The sequence below is a fragment of the Lepisma saccharinum genome, chromosome 13 (genome assembly GCF_977018435.1).
Source record: "Lepisma saccharinum chromosome 13, izLepSacc3.1, whole genome shotgun sequence".
NCBI classification, from domain to species: domain Eukaryota; kingdom Metazoa; phylum Arthropoda; class Insecta; order Zygentoma; family Lepismatidae; genus Lepisma; species Lepisma saccharinum.
The window spans coordinates 63,369,246-63,389,400 of NC_139241.1; the positions used below are offsets into that span (position 1 = coordinate 63,369,246).

The 20,155-nt window shown below is 40.5% G+C and overlaps 1 protein-coding gene across 1 annotated transcript in view; it reads right to left on the reverse strand.

Annotated features, from left to right (window-relative positions):
- The window catches only part of LOC145996791 (zonadhesin-like), a 55,457-nt gene extending 45,867 nt beyond the window's left edge, over nt 1-9,590 (reverse strand). The window contains exons 1-5 of the mRNA XM_083133325.1: nt 9,491-9,590; nt 8,508-8,684; nt 6,740-6,916; nt 5,206-5,382; nt 1,920-2,096 (exon numbers count right to left, since the gene is read on the reverse strand). Coding sequence (XP_082989451.1) covers nt 1,920-2,096; nt 5,206-5,382; nt 6,740-6,916; nt 8,508-8,684; nt 9,491-9,590 — 808 coding nt within the window. The remainder of the gene's footprint in view (nt 1-1,919; nt 2,097-5,205; nt 5,383-6,739; nt 6,917-8,507; nt 8,685-9,490) is intronic.
- Nucleotides 9,591-20,155: the final 10,565 nt, after the last annotated feature.

A 20,155-nucleotide genomic window follows, 5' to 3' on the forward strand; every position in this document is an offset into this window, starting at 1 on the left:
AAGAAAAAGTTCTAGTCTCTTTTTGCGAGGCAATTTTCATTATAAACAAGAAGGGGAGGGAATTAGAGAAACATGCCATGTATACAATTGACAAGCTTGATACATTTTTGAACTAGTACTGCTGGTCTAGGCCAGCATACGAACCTCTCTTATATTTATATTTGAGAAAATTATTTCACTGCTTCAATTAAAGAGGATCAAGTCATTTTTTTTATGTGGGGGTTATTTCTTATGTAATTCTTTGTATATTAAATCAACGAAATAAATAATATTTTTATATATTTTTAAACTCAACGTCTGAGTTATCATTCAAGATAAGAGAACTGAGTTTTCCCTAGTATCCATGATAAAGAATATGGTAGTTATTCAATGTTCTTTAATTCGATTGAACCGCAATGTTAATTTTTTAAGTCTTATGCTAATTATTTGCCTGTGGAAGTAACGAAAACAAGTAACAGGTCGAGCCAAGGCAGGTTAATCTCCCCTGAAGAGTAAATAAAGTAAAACAACCTAAAAAGGAAAAATCAATGGATTCAGGCAGTAAAGTGAAAATATTGGACACAAACACGAGGGAGTAGGCTCTGTAGTCGGCACTTCATCAAATCAAATGAAAATATCTTACGTGTTTCGAAAATTATAATTGTCTAACCCACATGTGTTGACTAGATTTAAAGTTAGAACTGTTTATAATCATATTTTAACGCATTTGCCTTTTGGTTGTAGTTAGACCTCTCTCCATTGGTGTCGGGAGGGAGTGTCGAACGGGTCCATCGACCACCCCTCCCTCTTTCCCCTGGAAATCGCATCGTTCATTTCAAGCAACAAAAAAGCAGAAAGTTTGTTGTTTTTATTGTTAATAGCAGAAATAAACTTCACTTGGTTAGTATTCGAACAGAGTAATCAATGTAAAAAATGCACTATATCGAAAAAAATGGTTCCACAGTTTTCAGAATTCGAAAAATTATAATTTTAGATGAGGTCACACAATATAAACTTTATGAGTATTTTTCTAACTTCTAAAATTCTCTTTTGAACGATACTTTCAAAAGTTAATAACAAAATACAATAACTGTGCGTTTCAGTATAGTAACTATAAAATGTAAAATAATTAATGGAAATAGTTGTGCTGGATATTCACTCAGCTTGTGGATCGAATAGCATGATGATAATAAACAACAACAATAATAATAAATTTAGAATAACATTTATTTAATTAGGTAATAAGTATATAATAACAATTATAACTGCGGTAATTGTTATTATTATTGCTTTTACTGTTGTAATCGAAGAATTTCAATGTTTATAATTAATGAAAGCTTAATTTCAACCTGCAGAAGTCGTATCAAAAACTAAACTATTTGTAGAAGATCAACATAGCCTTGGAAAATGAAAACATTACTATTGCCCCTTATATCTGCATCGAAAAGATCCGGGAACTTCCCAATTTTTTCGAGGTACCCTTATTTCTCTATATCGGTTAAAAATTTGAAGTAATCCAATTTGTATCCGATCTTTTATAACAAAATAAACTTGAAGACATCTGTATCCCACTTGTTTACATTGGGAACTTGGCCAAACCGGAAGTTTCATCCCCGCCTTCGATAATAATCGAATTGTCAGATCGATTTTTTTTGTTTACCCAGGAACATCCCCCATAATGATCTGTCAGTTTGGTTTGTTCTGTGTTTTGCTGTTAGCTGTGCTGAGTATCCCTCGACAGCCATTTATTTTTTAGTTCATTCCTTCTTTAAGTTCCACTCCGTGAAAGATTGCGCTAGAACCGAAAAACTTTGTCCATTTTGACTCATTCTCAAATAGGCGTGGCAACGTAGCTCCATTATGAGTAAATTTCCATTTCGACATTTTGAAATAAATTGACATAATATTGCACATTATTAAAACATCTTCGAGATACTTACTTTGTGGGCATTGCTCTTTGAGAATGCATGGTCCACCAGATGTTTTGCGGACATAGCCCTCTTCACAGAAACAACCTGCAACACAATTCGATGTACACTTCACCATTGCATCTTTGTTTTTGCACGTTTTCTCGCAGGCTGTCCCACAATCCGTATACTTCTCGTGTGCTGGGCAAGCTAGAAACAGGGAGTTGCAAAAGATAAATGTTAAAATGAAAGTTTGCCTTATCAATTGAATATGTGCAAATGTCATGCGATCTATCTAAACTATCTTAGAATCAAATTGAAGAATTTCCACCACCAATAAGTAGTATTCAGCTGGTATAATTTTGCATAATATGTTTTAAAACTATAGGTAAGGAACGAATAAAATGTCAACCGGTTTCCCACGTAGTTTGACACGCACCTTCTGCCTTTTAGGGCTTTATGTTAGTCGGTTACAACCCTTTTATCGGACTTCTCAAAGGCTTCTAAGGGTTAGTAGGACCAAGCCCTTGCGAGGTATGTGATGCAGGATTTATTTTTAATTATCACCTATGTAGGTTTGAAATGAAATATAATTAAGATCTTTTACTCGAAGATTTATTTAAACTTCCGATGATATACAAACACTTTTCAAACAGACGATTCACCCGATACAACTTGTAGGCCTAAACCTATTAGTTGTACCGAAGTTTATAACCCTGGTCTTTTTGATGATGCAGGAGAACGCCTTATTCAGAGTTGGGTTTGTGAAATATCTGCCAAATGGAGCACAAGTACATCAGCCAATTCGAAGATTGAAGCAAGATATTACCCAACGTCCCCTGAACCATCAGCCTTTCTGCAACCAGGAGACTGTCCCTTAGGCTTACAAAAGTCTAGCTCTTTGATATCATAATTTTGTTTACAATTTACCATGGTTAATACATAGTTGTTTTATATTTCTATAGTTTCAGCATTTTTTCTTGATTTAAGTAAACAACTCATTACCTATTGTAACATTAACAATAACACTTTTATGGAAAGAAATCTAACAATCTTTAGAGAAAAGATTCAATACTAATTCTTAACAACGTAGACTTTTATAACATAGACTGAATAGTATAGTGCTTAAAAGGCATGTGTTGACAGGAGCGACACAAATTCACTCTGATAAACTGCCCATGCCCAGGTTAACGAGGTTCTGGCGTATGCAATCATTTGTAGGATTCTATGTTGCCCTGTGTTTTGTCTTTACATGTGCATAGTACCCCTTTACAGCCTCGGTTTTTCAATGTGTTACGACCGATCCCTTTTTGGTCATTGATCAAAAACGTTCATACTTCATTCGCAGTCGAAATGCGAAAACTCAATTGGAAATTTTCCACAATCTACAGCCAACTGTATGAAAACAGTGGCCCACTTAGTGGAGAGTATGGAACACAAATTGGAGCTGGAATGGGTTCATCTGGAAATTGAGACAGCTCGTCGAAATGTTTCCACCGTCGTCTTTTACCAGGTTAGGAAGGAGGTGCAGTTGCTGCACACCCGAATAATTCTTCGAATTAACCTTGTCAAAGTTAAAGTGGCAGCCGATTCACGGTTTAGACATTTCGTATCATTTATGTTCACCTGGACAATCTCAGAAATGGAGAGGTACTTGTTGTTTAGAAGGAGCTGGGGCACCATCGATGACAGAGGAGCTGGCGTTTCATTCTCTGCCTCGGAATAGTGACCAACGTTCCCTGCAGACAACGAGGAACTCGCCAATTCTCGGGTTGTGCTGATGAAGATTATAGGGGAAATGTCTAATCCGTTAATCGGCTGCAATTAGAACTTTAAAAGAAATCAATTCCCAGAATAATGAGGGTATTTAGTTGCTCCAGTCCCTTGTGCACCTGGGATCAGACACCATGCTAAACATGGGACAAATTTCTGCTCCAATTCATGTTCCAAATTCTCCATTAAATGGGTCACCTTGGTCATGGGTATAGAACTAACTAACTATCTAGCCTTCCTAAACCCGAAGATCCATGGCTGCAGCAACACAGGCCTTCCATCTGTCCCTATCCTGAGCAGGATCTATATACTCTTTTCCATCCCTACCGATTTCCTTTAGGTCCATCTCAACGTTATCCCTCCATCTTCGTCTTGGCCTTCCTACAGGTATCTTACCATCAGGTTTCCCAACAAGAATCCTGTAAACTCTTCTTTCCTCTCCCGTTCGTGCCACATGGCCTGCCCAACTAAGTCTTCTTGATTTTATCATTCTAATAATATCTGGACATGAATACAAATTATGTAGTTCTAAATTATGTAACCTTCTCCACTCACCTGTCTCCTCATCCCTTTTAGGTCCAAAGATTTTCCTAAGGATCGATCTTATTTTCAAATACTCTCAATTTATGTTCCTCTTTCAATGCAAGGGAACAAGTTTCGCATCCATATAATAATACAGGCAAAATTACTGTTTTGTATATTTTAACTTTTAGTTTCTTAGATATTAAACGAGAAGACAAAAGTTTATGAAGAGAGAAGTAACCTGTATTTCCTGAATTAACCCTGCTTTTTATTTCCTCTTTAATATCAATTTCATTTGTTAGTATTACTCCTAAGTACTTGAATTTGGAAACTGGTTCAAACGAGTTATCAATAATTAGATTTTGATTATTATCAAAATTATTATTATTGATTATTATGGGTGTAGATTGGTGAATTTTCCAACAGAGTAATGGAGCTTCGACTGCATGGAAAGGCACGTATGGGGGATGAAAAGCTTGGAGTACGAAAGCTTCTGATCAATGACCAGGCAGATCTGCCATAGGGTCCTCAAAAAAGACGTGTTGATTTTAGTCGTGGAAATGAGCTTAGCCTTGTATAATGTGACATGGGGAAATAGCCTAAGTGCCGACGCAACCACAATTTTATTGTAATTCATTAATTCTCTTCAGGATCACTGCATGGTGTGCAGGTAGTGTCCTTTATAGAAAGCACCCAAGTATCAGCCTCACTTCCACGTAGAACACCCTGCACTGCATTTTCCCACATTAACGATGTTCTGGCGTCTGGGCTTACAAGCAACAAAATCCTCTGTAGAGCTTGTATTGTGATCTTCCATGTGTGTTTTTCATTGTCCTTTCATTAATTTCATCTTATCGCATCTTCATCTTCGTGATTAACCAAAATATGCATAAATCGAATAATATTAATCATTCGTCTGATGCATCAAATAGGTGTGGTCGGAAAAGCACATTATGAGTGAAATTATGTTTCAAGATTTGAAATAAAGTGATTGTATGGTATAAAATGTTTTCAATGTACTTACTTTTCGGGCATTGCTCTTTGAGAATGCATGGTCCACCAGGAGTTTTGCGGACATAGCCCTTGTCACAGAAACACCCTGGGACGCACATCATTGTACACCTTGTCAATGAAGTTTGGTTATCGCACGTTTCCTCCCAGGATGTTCCACAATCCGTGTATTTCTCGTTTGCTGGGCAACCTGAAAGGTAAAATTGGAAAAGGTAAAAGCAAAAAGTTCAGCAAATCAAAGCGTGCTTCATGCATAGGATATGTGATATTTGGCACAAAAGTCAAAGCTTATCTTCATGCGATCTCAGAAGGCAATGTTTAGCTAGTCTGCTGCAAAGTAAGGCCATTCCACACGAACGCTCTTGTTCCATCGATCTTGATATGAAAGAACCGCAGAGCGCTTTTTTCGGAATATTTCAGAGGTCGAACTTGGCGTTCGTTTCGTTGCCATACTCTGTCCAATTTTTATTTTGATGCCCACTTTAAAGTGGCCAACAAGCTAAATTCACTAGAAGCGAGATCCGGAGAGTAGGTCGGTTGGACGATGTCAGCAATGCTTCTCTAAGCAAAAAAATTCTGCACAGATAGCGATGTGTGGCTCGTTATGTTACCATGCACACGCACTTCAAATTGGGCCGAGTGGCCACCACTCACGTCGAACTGAAATGGAACAATATGGAAACTGCACGCCGAAACTTGGGCAGACCTGTTACAACTGCGATCAGACATGCTGAGCTTGACATTTCAACAATGCGTGCTTCGTCTGGAGGAGAATTCTGGTTTAAACTTTGTTACTTTAATTTTTAATAATCCAAAACTTTATAAGGGAATGGAACGGGCGACTCTTTGTGGACACAGTCAAATGTGAACCTCTCTTAATCTCTTCCAAGTAATACACTGAGGCTATGGCCTCTGAACTGACAGGCCGTATGATCCTCTGTGTGGCTCATGTTGTTCCCTGTCCCTTCATCCATTCATTCTCATGTACACGATTAGCGCCGAAAAGCGAAGTAAAATAAAACATGTAAGTCAATTAATTCTTAAATGGAGGAGAATTGCTGAATCATTTTGACTTCCGTCGTATCTTTAACAAACTACAGGCAAGATTATGATATTAGCCAACGAAAGGTCAACCCACCCCTCTTCCACGTAATACTGCATGGTAAACTAAGCTTTTCCAGTGAAAAAAAGGCTCTGGCGTCAGGACCCACACTCAGTATAATCCTCTATGAGGTTGTGTGTTGTCCTGACCTTCGTCCTTACATGCGCTGAGTGCTCCTTTGCAGCCTCAGCCTTTGACCTGGGTATATAAATTTCAGTCCTCAAAGATGTGTTGTTGGCTCCGTATGTGACGGGTGTAAATAGCCGATGTGCCGATGCACCAACAGTTCTAATTTCATTCAATCTTTGAGTTCCACTCCTCCGTGAAAGATTGCGTTAGAACTACAAGGTTTGTTTATTTCGTCGCATTCCTCAAATTGCGTTTCAAGATTTTGAAATAAAGTGAGTAAACATTGCACGGCATTAAACATCTTCAGTCTACTTACTTTGTGGGCACTGCTCTTTGAGAATGCATGGTCCATGAGAAGTCTTCCGGACATAGCCCTCTTCGCAGAAACACCCTGGGACACACATCATTGTACACATCAACAGTGAGTTTTGGTTTTCACACGTTTTCTCGCAGCTTGTTCCACAATCCATGTACTTCTCGTTCGCTGGGCAAGCTGAAAGCATGAAATTAGGAAAGGTAAAAGTTTAGTCAATCAGAGCGTGTTTCATTTAGGATATTTGATATTTTGCACAATTGTCACAAATTGTTACATGCAAAAGGTGTAGATGTGCATGTTGACAACAAATAAGCCAGATTGTGATATTGAACCTTCTGCAACGCTGTTCCAAATTTTTGCATTGATTTGATTCGTGCAGGAACATAATGCAATAGGTAATTATCGGTATGGTTTTAGGGGTGTAAATGGTCACATTTTCGAAGGCATCCAAATGTCTACCTCCCTTACATATACTACATCCTGGACTGTATTCCGACGAAGGAGCCTCTGGTGTCCGGACTCACAGCCAGTATAATCCTGTGTTGGGCTCGTGTTGTGTCTTCCTTGTATGTTTGTGATTGTCCCTTCTTCCATTTCATCTTATCACCATTCATTCCCATCGCCGCTCTTAGCCAAAATTGCACAGAAAGGCGACGTTAAATAACTAAACAAAATCAAATCAAGTCGTTCATTCTCATCTTCGTAATTAACCACAAGTTTTAGAATAACGAAGGAAAATAAATAATACAATTGTGTTGTTTTTAGCATCAATATAACACACAGCATTGGGATGCAAGGGATATTTCTTTCTGAAGACACCCACATTTCAATCTCTCTTACACGTAGTACAACCTGGACGTTGAAGAGCAATGAGGCTGTGGCGCCTAGACTCAAAGCCAGTATAATCGTCTCTAGGGCTTGCATTGTGTTCTGTCCATGTGAGTTTGTGATTGTCCATTCATTCGTCTTATTACCATTCATCCTCATCTTCGCGATTAGCTAAAAGTGGCAGAAAAGCGAAGTAAAGTGGATCAATCAGTCTTCCATTCGGTGTTCAAAATTCCTCTACTCAGCGAGTGAGGTGTGAATTGAGCGGTTCGAGAGTAGAACTTGATAACCCACTCTCCGTTCAAAATTAAGTTAATATTGTAATTAGTTGCTGCACAGTCTCCAGTTGCTGTACAATAATGAATGAAGTTCCTCAGCAGCCGGTGACTGCCAGAAACACAAGGGAACATCTTGGTACCCCATAAGCCACAATGTAATTGACGAATTTTCACCTGCGTTTTTCTCGGTTTCATACTTTTGTGGGTTATTAAGTTTTACTCCCGAGACGCTAAATTGTCTTGCCTGAAGTTTGGCCAACAGATCTATATGCTCTTGCGGGTCAATTGTCAGGCCGGAAGGAACCTTCTCGAGCACTTGCGTGGTTGACAGCCTTTAGCTTTCACTACCGGATTACTTTCCAGAAGCCAAGATTCTCTGGTTTGAGCTCGTTGGATATACGTCACCATTTTTTATATTAGTCTTTTCTACAAGGACTTTTCAAAGATGCATATTTACCGAAATGGTATCGCGCTTTTTCCAGACTCTCATTTAGATGCTGCATCCTCTGAAGGTAGTTGGTCCGAAATGGGGCAGATAGCTGTTTCTGAAAGCACATCAGATTCCAGAACAGTACCAAAATTGGTTGTTATAGTTTAAAAAGAAGAAATATCAAACAAATGTGACGAATTATTATGAAGATCAGTGGAAATGCCATACTTACTCTTCGGGCACAGCTCTTGTGGAATGCATGGTCCTCCAGTGGTTTTGCGGACATATCCACTTTCGCAAAAGCAACCAGGAACACACCGCCTTGAGCATAGCACGAGTATGAACTGATTCTCGCATGTTGTCTCACAGGCTGTACCACAACTTCTGTACTTCTCGTGAGCCGGGCAAGCTGCAAACAAAATTGGGGAAAAAATGTCAACCATGATATTGCTCATAGAAACACACCTGATATCGCATTTATGTTGAAGAGGCACAAATAATACAGGAGAATCAATGAATGCATGATTCATATCGGAGACCAGTAACAAATGTATATTTCAAAGTTTAACTAATATGCCCAACACAACATCTACAGTACAAAATGTACAAATTAAGTTTTATAAATGATGCAAAATTAATGGACAATGAAAAATAATTTTATGTTTCAATAAGTTGTACTGTGTGTATACTAACATGTGTACCATATACGAGTATATTTCCATCCTACTCCAGAAGTGCACCCGACCCCCGTGGCGGAGTGCTTAGCACATCGCGCTATAATTCCAGGGGTCCCGGGTTTGAATTCCAGCTTGGGCATGGGTGTTCTTTGTGAGTGTCCCTTCATAAATTTCATCATACCATCACTCATCCTCTTCCTCGCGATCAGGCAAAAGTGGAAGAAAGGCAAAGTAAAAATAAGCCTAATCAATCCAGTACTGCATCTTTTTTAAAACATAGTGTTTATATCTTAAATCAAATATTTGAATAATTTCACACAATTTAAAATCTTAAATCTACTTACTTTTTTGGCACTGGTGTTTGGGAATGCATGCACCTGTCACGAGCCGGAAATAAAATGCTGTGTAATCAAAAACGCCAGCAGTCCCCGGGTGACGAGAGGTCGCCGGGAGAGTCTTGGTCGAGGGAGCGAAGCGCGAGGTGTGTTGCGAGTGACAGTGTCAAGTCGGTCCATTTAAAAGGTTTGGGCGAACCCACTGATGACGCCTTCGATGGACCGATAGAGCGCCGCGTCGTGACCCAGCCGAGGAACCGCGAAGGAAGTCAGGTACAGTGGTGACACTTTGGGTCTTATCATTGTCAGTGTTTACATATCTCGTTGGCTCGTGCGTGATCTCTCCCCCCCTCACTTGTGAGATTCTATTAAATATTGGTAAGGAGCAATGAGCGTAATTTATTCCATCCTTCATACACACATCCTCTTGCAGCCAAGCAGTTTAAGCCGGCGAACGGCCTAAACGTAACATGGTGGTTTAGTGCGCCGGTTTTGTCGTAGTATAGGCAAAATAGCTACCGGTCCCCCCTTCAATAAGTAAATTAAAATAATCACGTCAATTGAAACAATCACTATGTTTTCTGAAGTCACAAAATTTCCCAACGAGGAGCTCATTAAAGCCGCGGAAGAAGTTCTCAGGGATTCGCATGCGAGAAACAATTTCACCACCCTCGATTCTTTTAGTGCAAACAATCCGTTCTTGCAAGTTAGAGCTATGCCTAACACAGTGCTAAGAGACCCTGCTTTGACGTCACATATATCAGAATCACAAATTGTTCATAACCAGCTCTCTAAAAATCAACAAGGCCTTTTTGATGCATTACAGGGTAACGTATGTGTCTTACAAAATTTAGTCTCCATGACTCTTGCTCTCCGTAAAGATCACGACGATCTTAGAAATCAGGTACGTAGGGAATTGAACTCTAGGCGGCAGTCAGCACATTCCAGCTCGCAAGCAAAGGGCGTTCAATTCATCGGATATGCCGCTCAGCGCTCTCAATTACTTAAAGAAGTCGAGAAATTTTTCTCTCGTCAGCACGAAGCTCAGTGCTCACAGACGACCGAACAGAGTTCGAGCGATACGGCTCCCGCTGAAACCGAGAGCAAAGTACGACACAGGTTGTCGTCGCACACGAGCAAGATTAACATCATAACAGCTGATATCACAAAAGCAGATGCAAATGTTTTGGTTTCAGCTTGCAACCCTGATTTTCTACCTATCGGCGGAGTAGCTTTAGCTTTTTCTAGAGCATGCGGACAGCAGCTGGACGTTGAACTTCAAATCTTCAACAAAACACAGCCTGGCGACGTCAGAGTTACCCCAGCGTACAATCTATCTGCTAATTATATTTTTCATTCCGTCACTCCAGACAACAAGGACCCTGAAATTTTGCGAAAATGCTATGTTAATTGCCTAAATTTACTCTTAGCTTTAGGCCAAAGATCCATTGCTTTCCCACACCTAGCCACAGGTGCTTTCGGGTTCGACTCAGCAGCCGCAGCCAATATAGCCCTTTCATGTGCGAAGCAATTTTTAGAAGAACATCCTGATGAAATAGACTGTATTACGTTCTGCACTCATGCAAATTCTGACAAAGAGATATTTGAAGGCGAATTCAAACAGCTGTTCTCGGTTTCCGAATGTACAGATGAAATGAAAGAACGACATGCGAGAAAGAAGAAACCTAAACAGAAGCAAAATCGTAATCTTGTTACTTCACTTGCCAGTGCACAGGAAGGTAACGCTGGAATTTCAGAAAAATTTCAGAAAATCACACTTCCTCTAACAAAAATCAACAACCTTTTCTTCGTTGACATAACTGTAGGAAACAAGCAAATACCAATGCTTTTAGATTCAGGTAGTACCACAACTGTCATGAACAGGCAAGACTTACCTCGAAATATCAAGGTAAAACAGAAATTTCATGTCTTAAGTGCTTTTAACAATTCAAAATTTTCACTAACAAACGAAACCGACTTACACTTCAAATTGGCCGATCAACCTTTTCTGCACACGGCACTTCTGTATGAAGGGTCAGGGAACCTCAACATTTTGGGAAATGATTTTCTAACAGCACATAGAGCCGTCATAGACACAAGTAGACGAACCTTGCAAATTACTCGTTTTGGCTCCTGGAAATTGCAAAGAGAAAAGAATGCTCAGGAACAAGTACACAAATTATCCAAAATCGCCACGGAACATTTAGAACAGTGTATCCAACCCACCTACACAACACAGGAGGAAGTAAAACTAAACCCTAGAGAACAAGCGGTGGTAAAAGTACAGCTTCTAAATTGCACAACCAGCGACAGTAGCCATATATTAAACCCCATTCCCAGATTTTCATCCCCTAAAGGAACTTGCATCCCTACCTCCCTCATGCATGAACACGAACCACACGTCCTCATTACAAATTTTTCCAATGATCCAGTTACCATTCCGACATTCACGACGATAGGGAAAGCTGATGCTGTCTTGGAAATAATTGGCCAGCAGGAAACGGGAGACACAAACGGTCCTGCCGAGGCAAGGACGGAACCTATCTGGAACCCACTAAAGGAAAATAACAGCGACGATAGGAAGCCACATCGACATTTTTTGAAGGAAAATTCTGAAGAACTCCAAAAGCGCATTTCTGAATCTCGGAACAACTTCGACAAAACGAAGATCGACATCAACCCCAACGTCTGTGAAGAAGACCGAGATAAACTACTAGAACTGACACACGAGTTCGCTGATGTCTTTAGTTGGAAAGAGGACGATATAGGAAGTTGCACCCTGTATGAACTGGATATCGATACAGGAGATTCGCCTCCAGTGTACACTCGACCCCACAGGATACCACCCCATACACTTCCAATCATGCAAGAAGAAATCAAGAAACTGCTACAACAGGGTGTCGTTTCTCCTATTTTAGCGCCACGCTGGAATTCTCCTATTTTGCTTGTGAAGAAACCAAATAACACGTACCGCGTCTGCTTCGACGCTCGTCGAATCAACGCCGTCGCCAAGAAGATAAGTTTTCCGGCACCTCATCTCATAGACATTGTAGAGAGGGCGGCAGGTTTCAAATATTATTCATCTATGGACATCCTCTCGGCTTATTTTCAGATACGCCTCACACCAAGTAGCCGTGAAAAAGTGAGTTTTCAAGTGCCGCAGATGGGGACTTACGCTTTTAATTATGCCCCACAAGGATTTGTCACGTCGGGAACAGCGTTAGCGATAGCGCTGAATTTAGCCCTCAACGTCGTTGACAACCGCCATTTGTTCTTCTATGCAGATGATCTCCTGGCAGTCTCTGACGACATACCCACTTCCTTGAAGATATTGCGTCACACTTTTGAAAGACTTAGGCTCGCTGGATTAAAATTGGCTCCTAAAAAGGCAAAATTCCTGTACGATGATATTGTCTATCTTGGACACCATTTATCCGAGAAAGGATGTGCTATTTCACCTAAAATGCTAGAAACTGTTAAGTCGTATCCGACCCCTACAAGCAAGAAGACTTTACGCCAATTTTTGGGCCTGGCAAATTTTTCCCGTCGTTACTCTCCACATTTTTCCAAACACGCATCAGTTCTTACACAACTGCTGAAGAAGGAGAGAAAATTTCGATGGACAGAAGCACAAAACGAGGCATTCAATGCTTTAAAGCATTCACTAATCACGAGCCCAGTATTAGCCAGATACGATCCCTCTCTTCCTATTCACATATACACGGATAGTAGCAAAATAGCTCTAGGGGCTGTCATTGCTCACGAAGACCCCCAAGGAAATGTTAAGCCGATTGCATATGCAAGCAGGATACTAAATGATAAGGAAAGAGAACAAGATATAAACATGTTAGAACTCTCTGGCATAATTTTTGCTTTAAAAGCATTCCGACACTACATCCTTTTCAAAAGATTTATATTACACACCGATTCCAAATGTATTCAAAATTTACGACAATCAACTACCCTCAAAGGCCGTCTTTGGCGTTTTTCACAATTTCTGTCCGACTACGATTTCGTCATTCAACATCTAAAGGGAACAGACAACAGTGCCTCGGACGCCATTAGCCGTAACACGAGGATCCAAGATGAAGCTTTTTCTCCTCTCCTGGAAGATGAAATTGTATCTGTTTTGAGAACACGTGAATTTGACCTTGCCAAAGAACAGCAAGCAGACCCTTTTCTCAAAAATATTTACCTACATTTAATTGGAAGTAAAGAAGCTGACCCTAAATATGACAGAACCAGCCAGCAATTCCGTCTCCTAGATGGTATTATTTACAGAAGGACCCGAAGTTCAGACAAACAGGAAAGACTACTCACTTGCATCCCACATGCATTACAAGATATATGGTTCGAACAAGTGCACTCTTCTCCACACGCTCTCAATCATTTCGGATACTATAAAACATATGCCTATGCAAAGGACCGTTATTATTTTCCTTCTCAGAAATCCTTCATCTACAAGAAATGCAAAGAATGTGAACAGTGTGCACGACTTAAGCAGTCCCGCCAACCAAAGCACTTTGAACTACAAACAAGGACTTCTCTGACACCTTTCCAAATTATCGCCTTGGACCAATGTGGTCCATATGTCACATCAGGACCAGAGGGACATCGCTACGTGATCACGTGCACTGACGCAGCCACGCGTTACGTAGTAGCCGCACCGACACATTCTCTCACTGCTGAAGTTCTGGCGGATTTTCTGTACACGAAAATCATATTACCATTTGGCTTTCCAGAAAAAATCATAGTGGACCAACTTCCAGGTCAAACTTCAGATTTATTCAAAGAATTGGCCAACAAATTCCAAATTGAACTAAGCTTTGTCAGCCCCGGATTTCATCAGAGCCTTGGCTTAGTTGAAAAAACGCAACAAACGCTGGAAGGAATGATCAAATTTTATGTCAATGCCAAACACAATAATTGGTCAAATTTCTTACCAACAGCGGTCTCAGCTATCAACAACACGCCGCATTCATCTGCACGGTACTCACCTACCTATTTACTGATGGGTTATCATCCCCGCAACTTACCGGATGCGATTTTTCAAACCCCGCCTCAGCATGTGAGCAATTATGAACGGCTGGAACACATGAAGCTTTCGCGTCGATTTGCACAAGATAATCTCCTCAAACGCCACAGAACAGACAAGGCACGGCTTGATCCTCACTATTCTCAAGCAGCGTTTAAATCTGGCGATCAAATACTTTTGTGGAACGATCGACGCTTATCAAAGACGTCCAAAGCGTTTTCAGGCAAGTACGAAGGCCCCTTCACAGTAATCGAGCGACTTGACAAAAACCATTATAGAATTGAAGGGATCAAGCAAGGAAAACGGTTTGAACAAAAGGCAGCGTCGGTCAGGATGAAACTTTACACACCACAAACGGTAACTCTCTATCGACCACGTACAGAAGATGATAATGTGAATGCCTTAAAGTTACATTCAGGAGTGCAAGCGGATATCCCTCGAACTCTAGAGGGACTTTATCTGGAAGAATTCACAACTAGTGAACTTTATATATCAGAAGTTGACAACACTGCAAGAAACATTGAAACACTGGCAGTATAAAACAGCTACTTCCTAACGAAGACAATCATCATCATCATCATCCTTCATAGTTCCTTGCCGCGACGAAAATTCGAACAGAAATAGTAACAACTCCTCAACTATATATTTTACCACGCTGAATAACGCGTATAAACTATGCTTTTTCTTATAAATTCTGCTATGTTTTCTCTGCACCAATAACTCGCAGAACAAGAAGAAAATTAAATATATCTCGTACACGCGACAGCACTCGCCGCAACATTTTTTTTTCTTTCTCATACAAGATTGTGCCGACCTTTTGGCATCGTGACGTCACTTTATGATGTGATTTCATACAGAGTAGGATGGAATTCTGAAGACGACACCGTAGCAACACGATCTTCTGCTTCGGCAGCATTTTGTGTACGTAAACAAAGAGCACGAACGCGATGAATATAGCCACTGCATATGGGAAGAGAGCTCACGTGTTCTCACTGTTGGCGGAGACAATACTATGCACCATTCGCTGTAAAATTCTCATTTTGTGACTTTTCAATAATTTATAACTACCTTCAACACGCCAAAAGCCTTTACAGAGCATGTATAGGCCAACGTCTTATCCACCTTTTCTCTTCATATTTCTTCAATTCATATAACTTCTTACATATAAACGGCAATATTACCAATCTCATTAATATATGACAGCATGTTAATTTCTAAATGTTTATTGTGCAGATGTGTCCCAGCTATCGATGAAGCGAACTGAGAGCGCTGCATCGTTAAAAACCGACCAAACTCTCACACAGAAACACATTTTTTTTACTGATACCACACACAACTCACACGATTTGGACAGAAATACCAAATCAAGTCCCTACCTCTTATTATTACATCTGCCATTTTTATGACACATATTTACATTAACTGTCATTACATATTTGATACTCTCACTTCCATTTATTTTTTCTGAAGACTTTTCATTGTGTTTTGCTATAATTGAATGCATACTATGTATCTAATATTATTTTTTACACCCTGATGAAATTTACCAATTGCTCCTGTTCACGCTCAAAATTTTATTTTATGACATATTAAACACTGATAGTGATCATCATTTGTTGTGTCATCACTAATGTACCTTCTCATAGATATAAGGTGAAGTCATTTCTCCAGAGTACATCCAGAAGTCATCCATAAGTGGCAAGCAGATTTCGCATCGAATTAATATTGTTCCTGAACTTTTCTTGTGAACATATTTTGTCTCCCATCAACTTATTTGTGTATTCTTTTCAACATTTGAGACCTACTAACTTATCTTCGGATCTGTGTTACCAGTGACATATTTATTCAAGTGTTTTCACAGTGCCACGTACATGCACGTCGTGCGATGAGATGCCGCTGAGACTACCTTAATTGCCAATTTTGGTTTCATCCGCTTCGGAATACATGACAGAAAAGTGTTACACTTCAATTAGTGTATTATTATTGTTATGTTCTACAGTGCACTACATAGGCTACTTGCCTACTGCCCTACGACGAATCATGTTATATACGGGGTGTAATCATTTATTCAGGGAACTGGTCGTTGTACATATTTAATCATATCTTAATATTTTTTGTCAGTAAAGAAATGTGATTGTCCCCTGGCCAATCCCATTTCTTTTCAGGGGGAGGTGGCATGTCACGAGCCGGAAATAAAATGCTGTGTAATCAAAAACGCCAGCAGTCCCCGGGTGACGAGAGGTCGCCGGGAGAGTCTTGGTCGAGGGAGCGAAGCGCGAGGTGTGTTGCGAGTGACAGTGTCAAGTCGGTCCATTTAAAAGGTTTGGGCGAACCCACTGATGACGCCTTCGATGGACCGATAGAGCGCCGCGTCGTGACCCAGCCGAGGAACCGCGAAGGAAGTCAGGTACAGTGGTGACACTTTGGGTCTTATCATTGTCAGTGTTTACATATCTCGTTGGCTCGTGCGTGATCTCTCCCCCCCTCACTTGTGAGATTCTATTAAATATTGGTAAGGAGCAATGAGCGTAATTTATTCCATCCTTCATACACACATCCTCTTGCAGCCAAGCAGTTTAAGCCGGCGAACGGCCTAAACGTAACACACCACCAGGGGTTTTGCGGACATATCCCTCTTCACAGAAACAACCTGGGACACAATTCAACGAACATATCTGCATCGAATTTTGGTTTTCGCACGTTGTCTCACAAGCTGTTCCACAACTCATGTATTTTTCGTAAGCTGGACAAGCTAGAGGTAGAGAGTAAATAAGTCATCCAGAAAATCAACAATGACATTCAACAGATTTGCCATTAACCAACTACATAGCCTCTTACAGTTTCCAAGAATATATAAAGGTAAAACAAACCACGACTTGCGATAGATTAGGTGAAGTCTATAACATAAGTGTAATCTTTCATTGCAAATGCATATTCGGGACTCTTTTTGAAGATATCCAAATGTCAAGCTCTTCCATGCAGCACACGCTGGTCTTCATAATGCAGACTAACGAGGCTCTGTCGTCTGGCACAGCCAGTATAATCCTCTGTGAAGCATTGACCTTTCACCAATTCCATCTTCTTTCTTCACATTTCCATCACCTTTCTTCACGATTACTCAAAAGTGGCAGAAAACAAAGGAAAATAATAAAATCAGAAGTCGATTACAAGTTCTAATATATAGTTTGCTGAGGACCAGCATGTACCGAAAGACTTATCGTTTAGACTTTGAAAGTTGGCTTGTTACGCGATTAAAGCATATTGTAAGTTAGCAATCTCGAGATGTTAGAAATCTATGATTCTGTTTACAACATAAAATAGATTTGATTTATAGATGATAGGAATGTACCTACCTACAGGGCACATCTCCTTTGGAATGCATTGTCCGTTGGGAAGCTCACGTACGTAACCCTCTTCGCAGTAACAACCAGCATCACAAAGGTCTTTCCGCATGGAAAAAGTGCGGAAATCGTTGCATGTTCTATCACAGGGTCTACCCGCAGGCAAGTACAGCTCGTGTGCAGGGCAGGCTGAGGGCAGATAAATGGATACTCGTTAAGAAATCGTTCGAGAATACATAAGTAGAAATTAAAAAAAAAAATGATCAATCTAAGAATTGTGGCATAAGGGGTGAGTGACCCTTTCTGAACAACACCCGGAAACTGAAGTCTTACAGGCCAACGAGGCTCTGGCGCCTCGATCCACGTCCAGTATAATCCTCTGTGAAGATGTGTTGTCCTATGTGTGCTGAGTATTTCCTTGCCGCCTGAGCTTTTACCGGAGACAGTAGGTACGCAGCGAGGGTGTAGCGTCAAATCATCGCCGACAAAACATCGCCAACAAAACATCGACGGTACAAAACATCGACGGCACAAAACATCGACAGTACAAAACATCGACGGCAAAATCATCGACGGCAAAAACATCGACACCAAAAACATCGACGGCAAAATCATCGACACCAAAAACATCGACGGCAAAAACATCGAAGGCAAAAACATCGACGGTAAAAACATCGACGGCAAAAACATCGACGGCAAAAACATCGACGGTAAAAACATCGACGGCAAAAACATCGACGCCAAAAACATCGACGGCAAAAACATCGACGCCAAAAACATCGACATCAAAAACATCGACACCAAAAACATCGACACCAAAAACATCGACGGCAAAAACATCGACATCAAAAACATCGACGGTAAAAACATCGACGGCAAAAACATCGACGGTAAAAACATCGACGGCAAAACATCGACATCAAAAACATCGACGGCAAAAACATCGACGGTAAAAACATCGACGGTAAAAACATCGACACCAAAAACATCGACGGGAAAATCAGTTTTTGACAAAGTTTTCCACACTAATGAATTCAGATTTAATCCCGAATATTTTGAGATTGGCTACCCTAAATTATAAAGTGTTTCAGTGAAACGAACAATGTGTAATGAGCGAACTCAAGTTTCCAACTTATAGTGCTACCGTGCTACCAATGTATAATGGTCATTGTTGTAAGAACGGTCCGCGAGGCCGAGACACGCCCTCTCAATAAAGACGTTATTATTATTATTATTATTATTATTGATAAAATTACAAACAATGAGATTGCGCAGTGAACGTGATTGTTTAGTTTCTGGTAACCATTTATGACTTCTCGCCGGCAGCGTTTGTCATCGGGGGAAAGGGAAAGGAAGGCTCCTCCGTGTGAAAGATGAAAAGACCACCGATTATTGTTATTCCTTGTTTATTAGATGCAGGAGACCGAAAGGACCAATACACAACTTGACTTTTCCGTAGTGATTTCTTTTGGTACATGCACTGGTACACATCGTGTGCAAGTAATACAACTGCCCCCTTGCAATATTGCCTTGCCCCCTTCCTCTCCAGACATTTTCCCCGGGTGTCGCACGACGAAGCGCCTTCACTGTGTATCAGTACTGCTGTTGTATTTGATTCAAGGGGTCCGAGGTTCGATCCCCGGTGGAGGATAGTTGCACAGTGGTATGGATTATTTAAACTATAGATTCAGTTCCGATTAACCCTTCGTGGGTCACACGAGAAAAATTACCTTGTTGATCGCTCACGGTGCCAGAGACCGGGCTCTTAATATACAGTGATGGACAAAAGTAATCATACAGTGGAACTGAAAGGACGAATTGCAGCAGCTAGGAAAACAATAAGGAAGTCAAAACTGTTAATGCTGTACCATGTATGCACCAAACAGTATATTGACAACAAAAATAAATATCAGATGCTGCTTGTAGAAAAATAAAATACAATACATTCTCAATACCCGCATCTTTGGCTGGACAAAAGTATTCATACACCAACATAAAAGTTCACTTTGAAGAAAAGAAAGAAACAAATACCATGTCGTCAGAATTTAGTGTGCATTCCTCTCTTATGGAGAACAGCTGTCAGTCTCTTTTGCATAGAATGAACAAGAGGCGTGGTTATTTCAGATGTAATATTGTGCCGCTCATGCAAAATGACCTCTTTCAGTCTATTCTTGCTTGTTATGTCATGTTTTCGGAGTCTGGTTTCCAAATGGCTCCAAAGATGTTCAATGGGGTTAAGGTCGGGGGACTGAGGTGGAGTTTTGAGTGTGTGGGGAGTATTATATAACAACCAAAGGATGTTTAGGGTCGTTGTCCTGCTGGAAGTAAAAATCATTCCCATGACCCAAATGATCGATACTCTGCTGCAAATTGTTCTTCAGAATATCCAAATAGACAAATCTATCCATAGTTCCCTCAATAAAGACGAGTTCTCCAACACCTGAGGCTGACATACAGCCCCAGACAATAACGCCACCACCTCCATGTTTAAC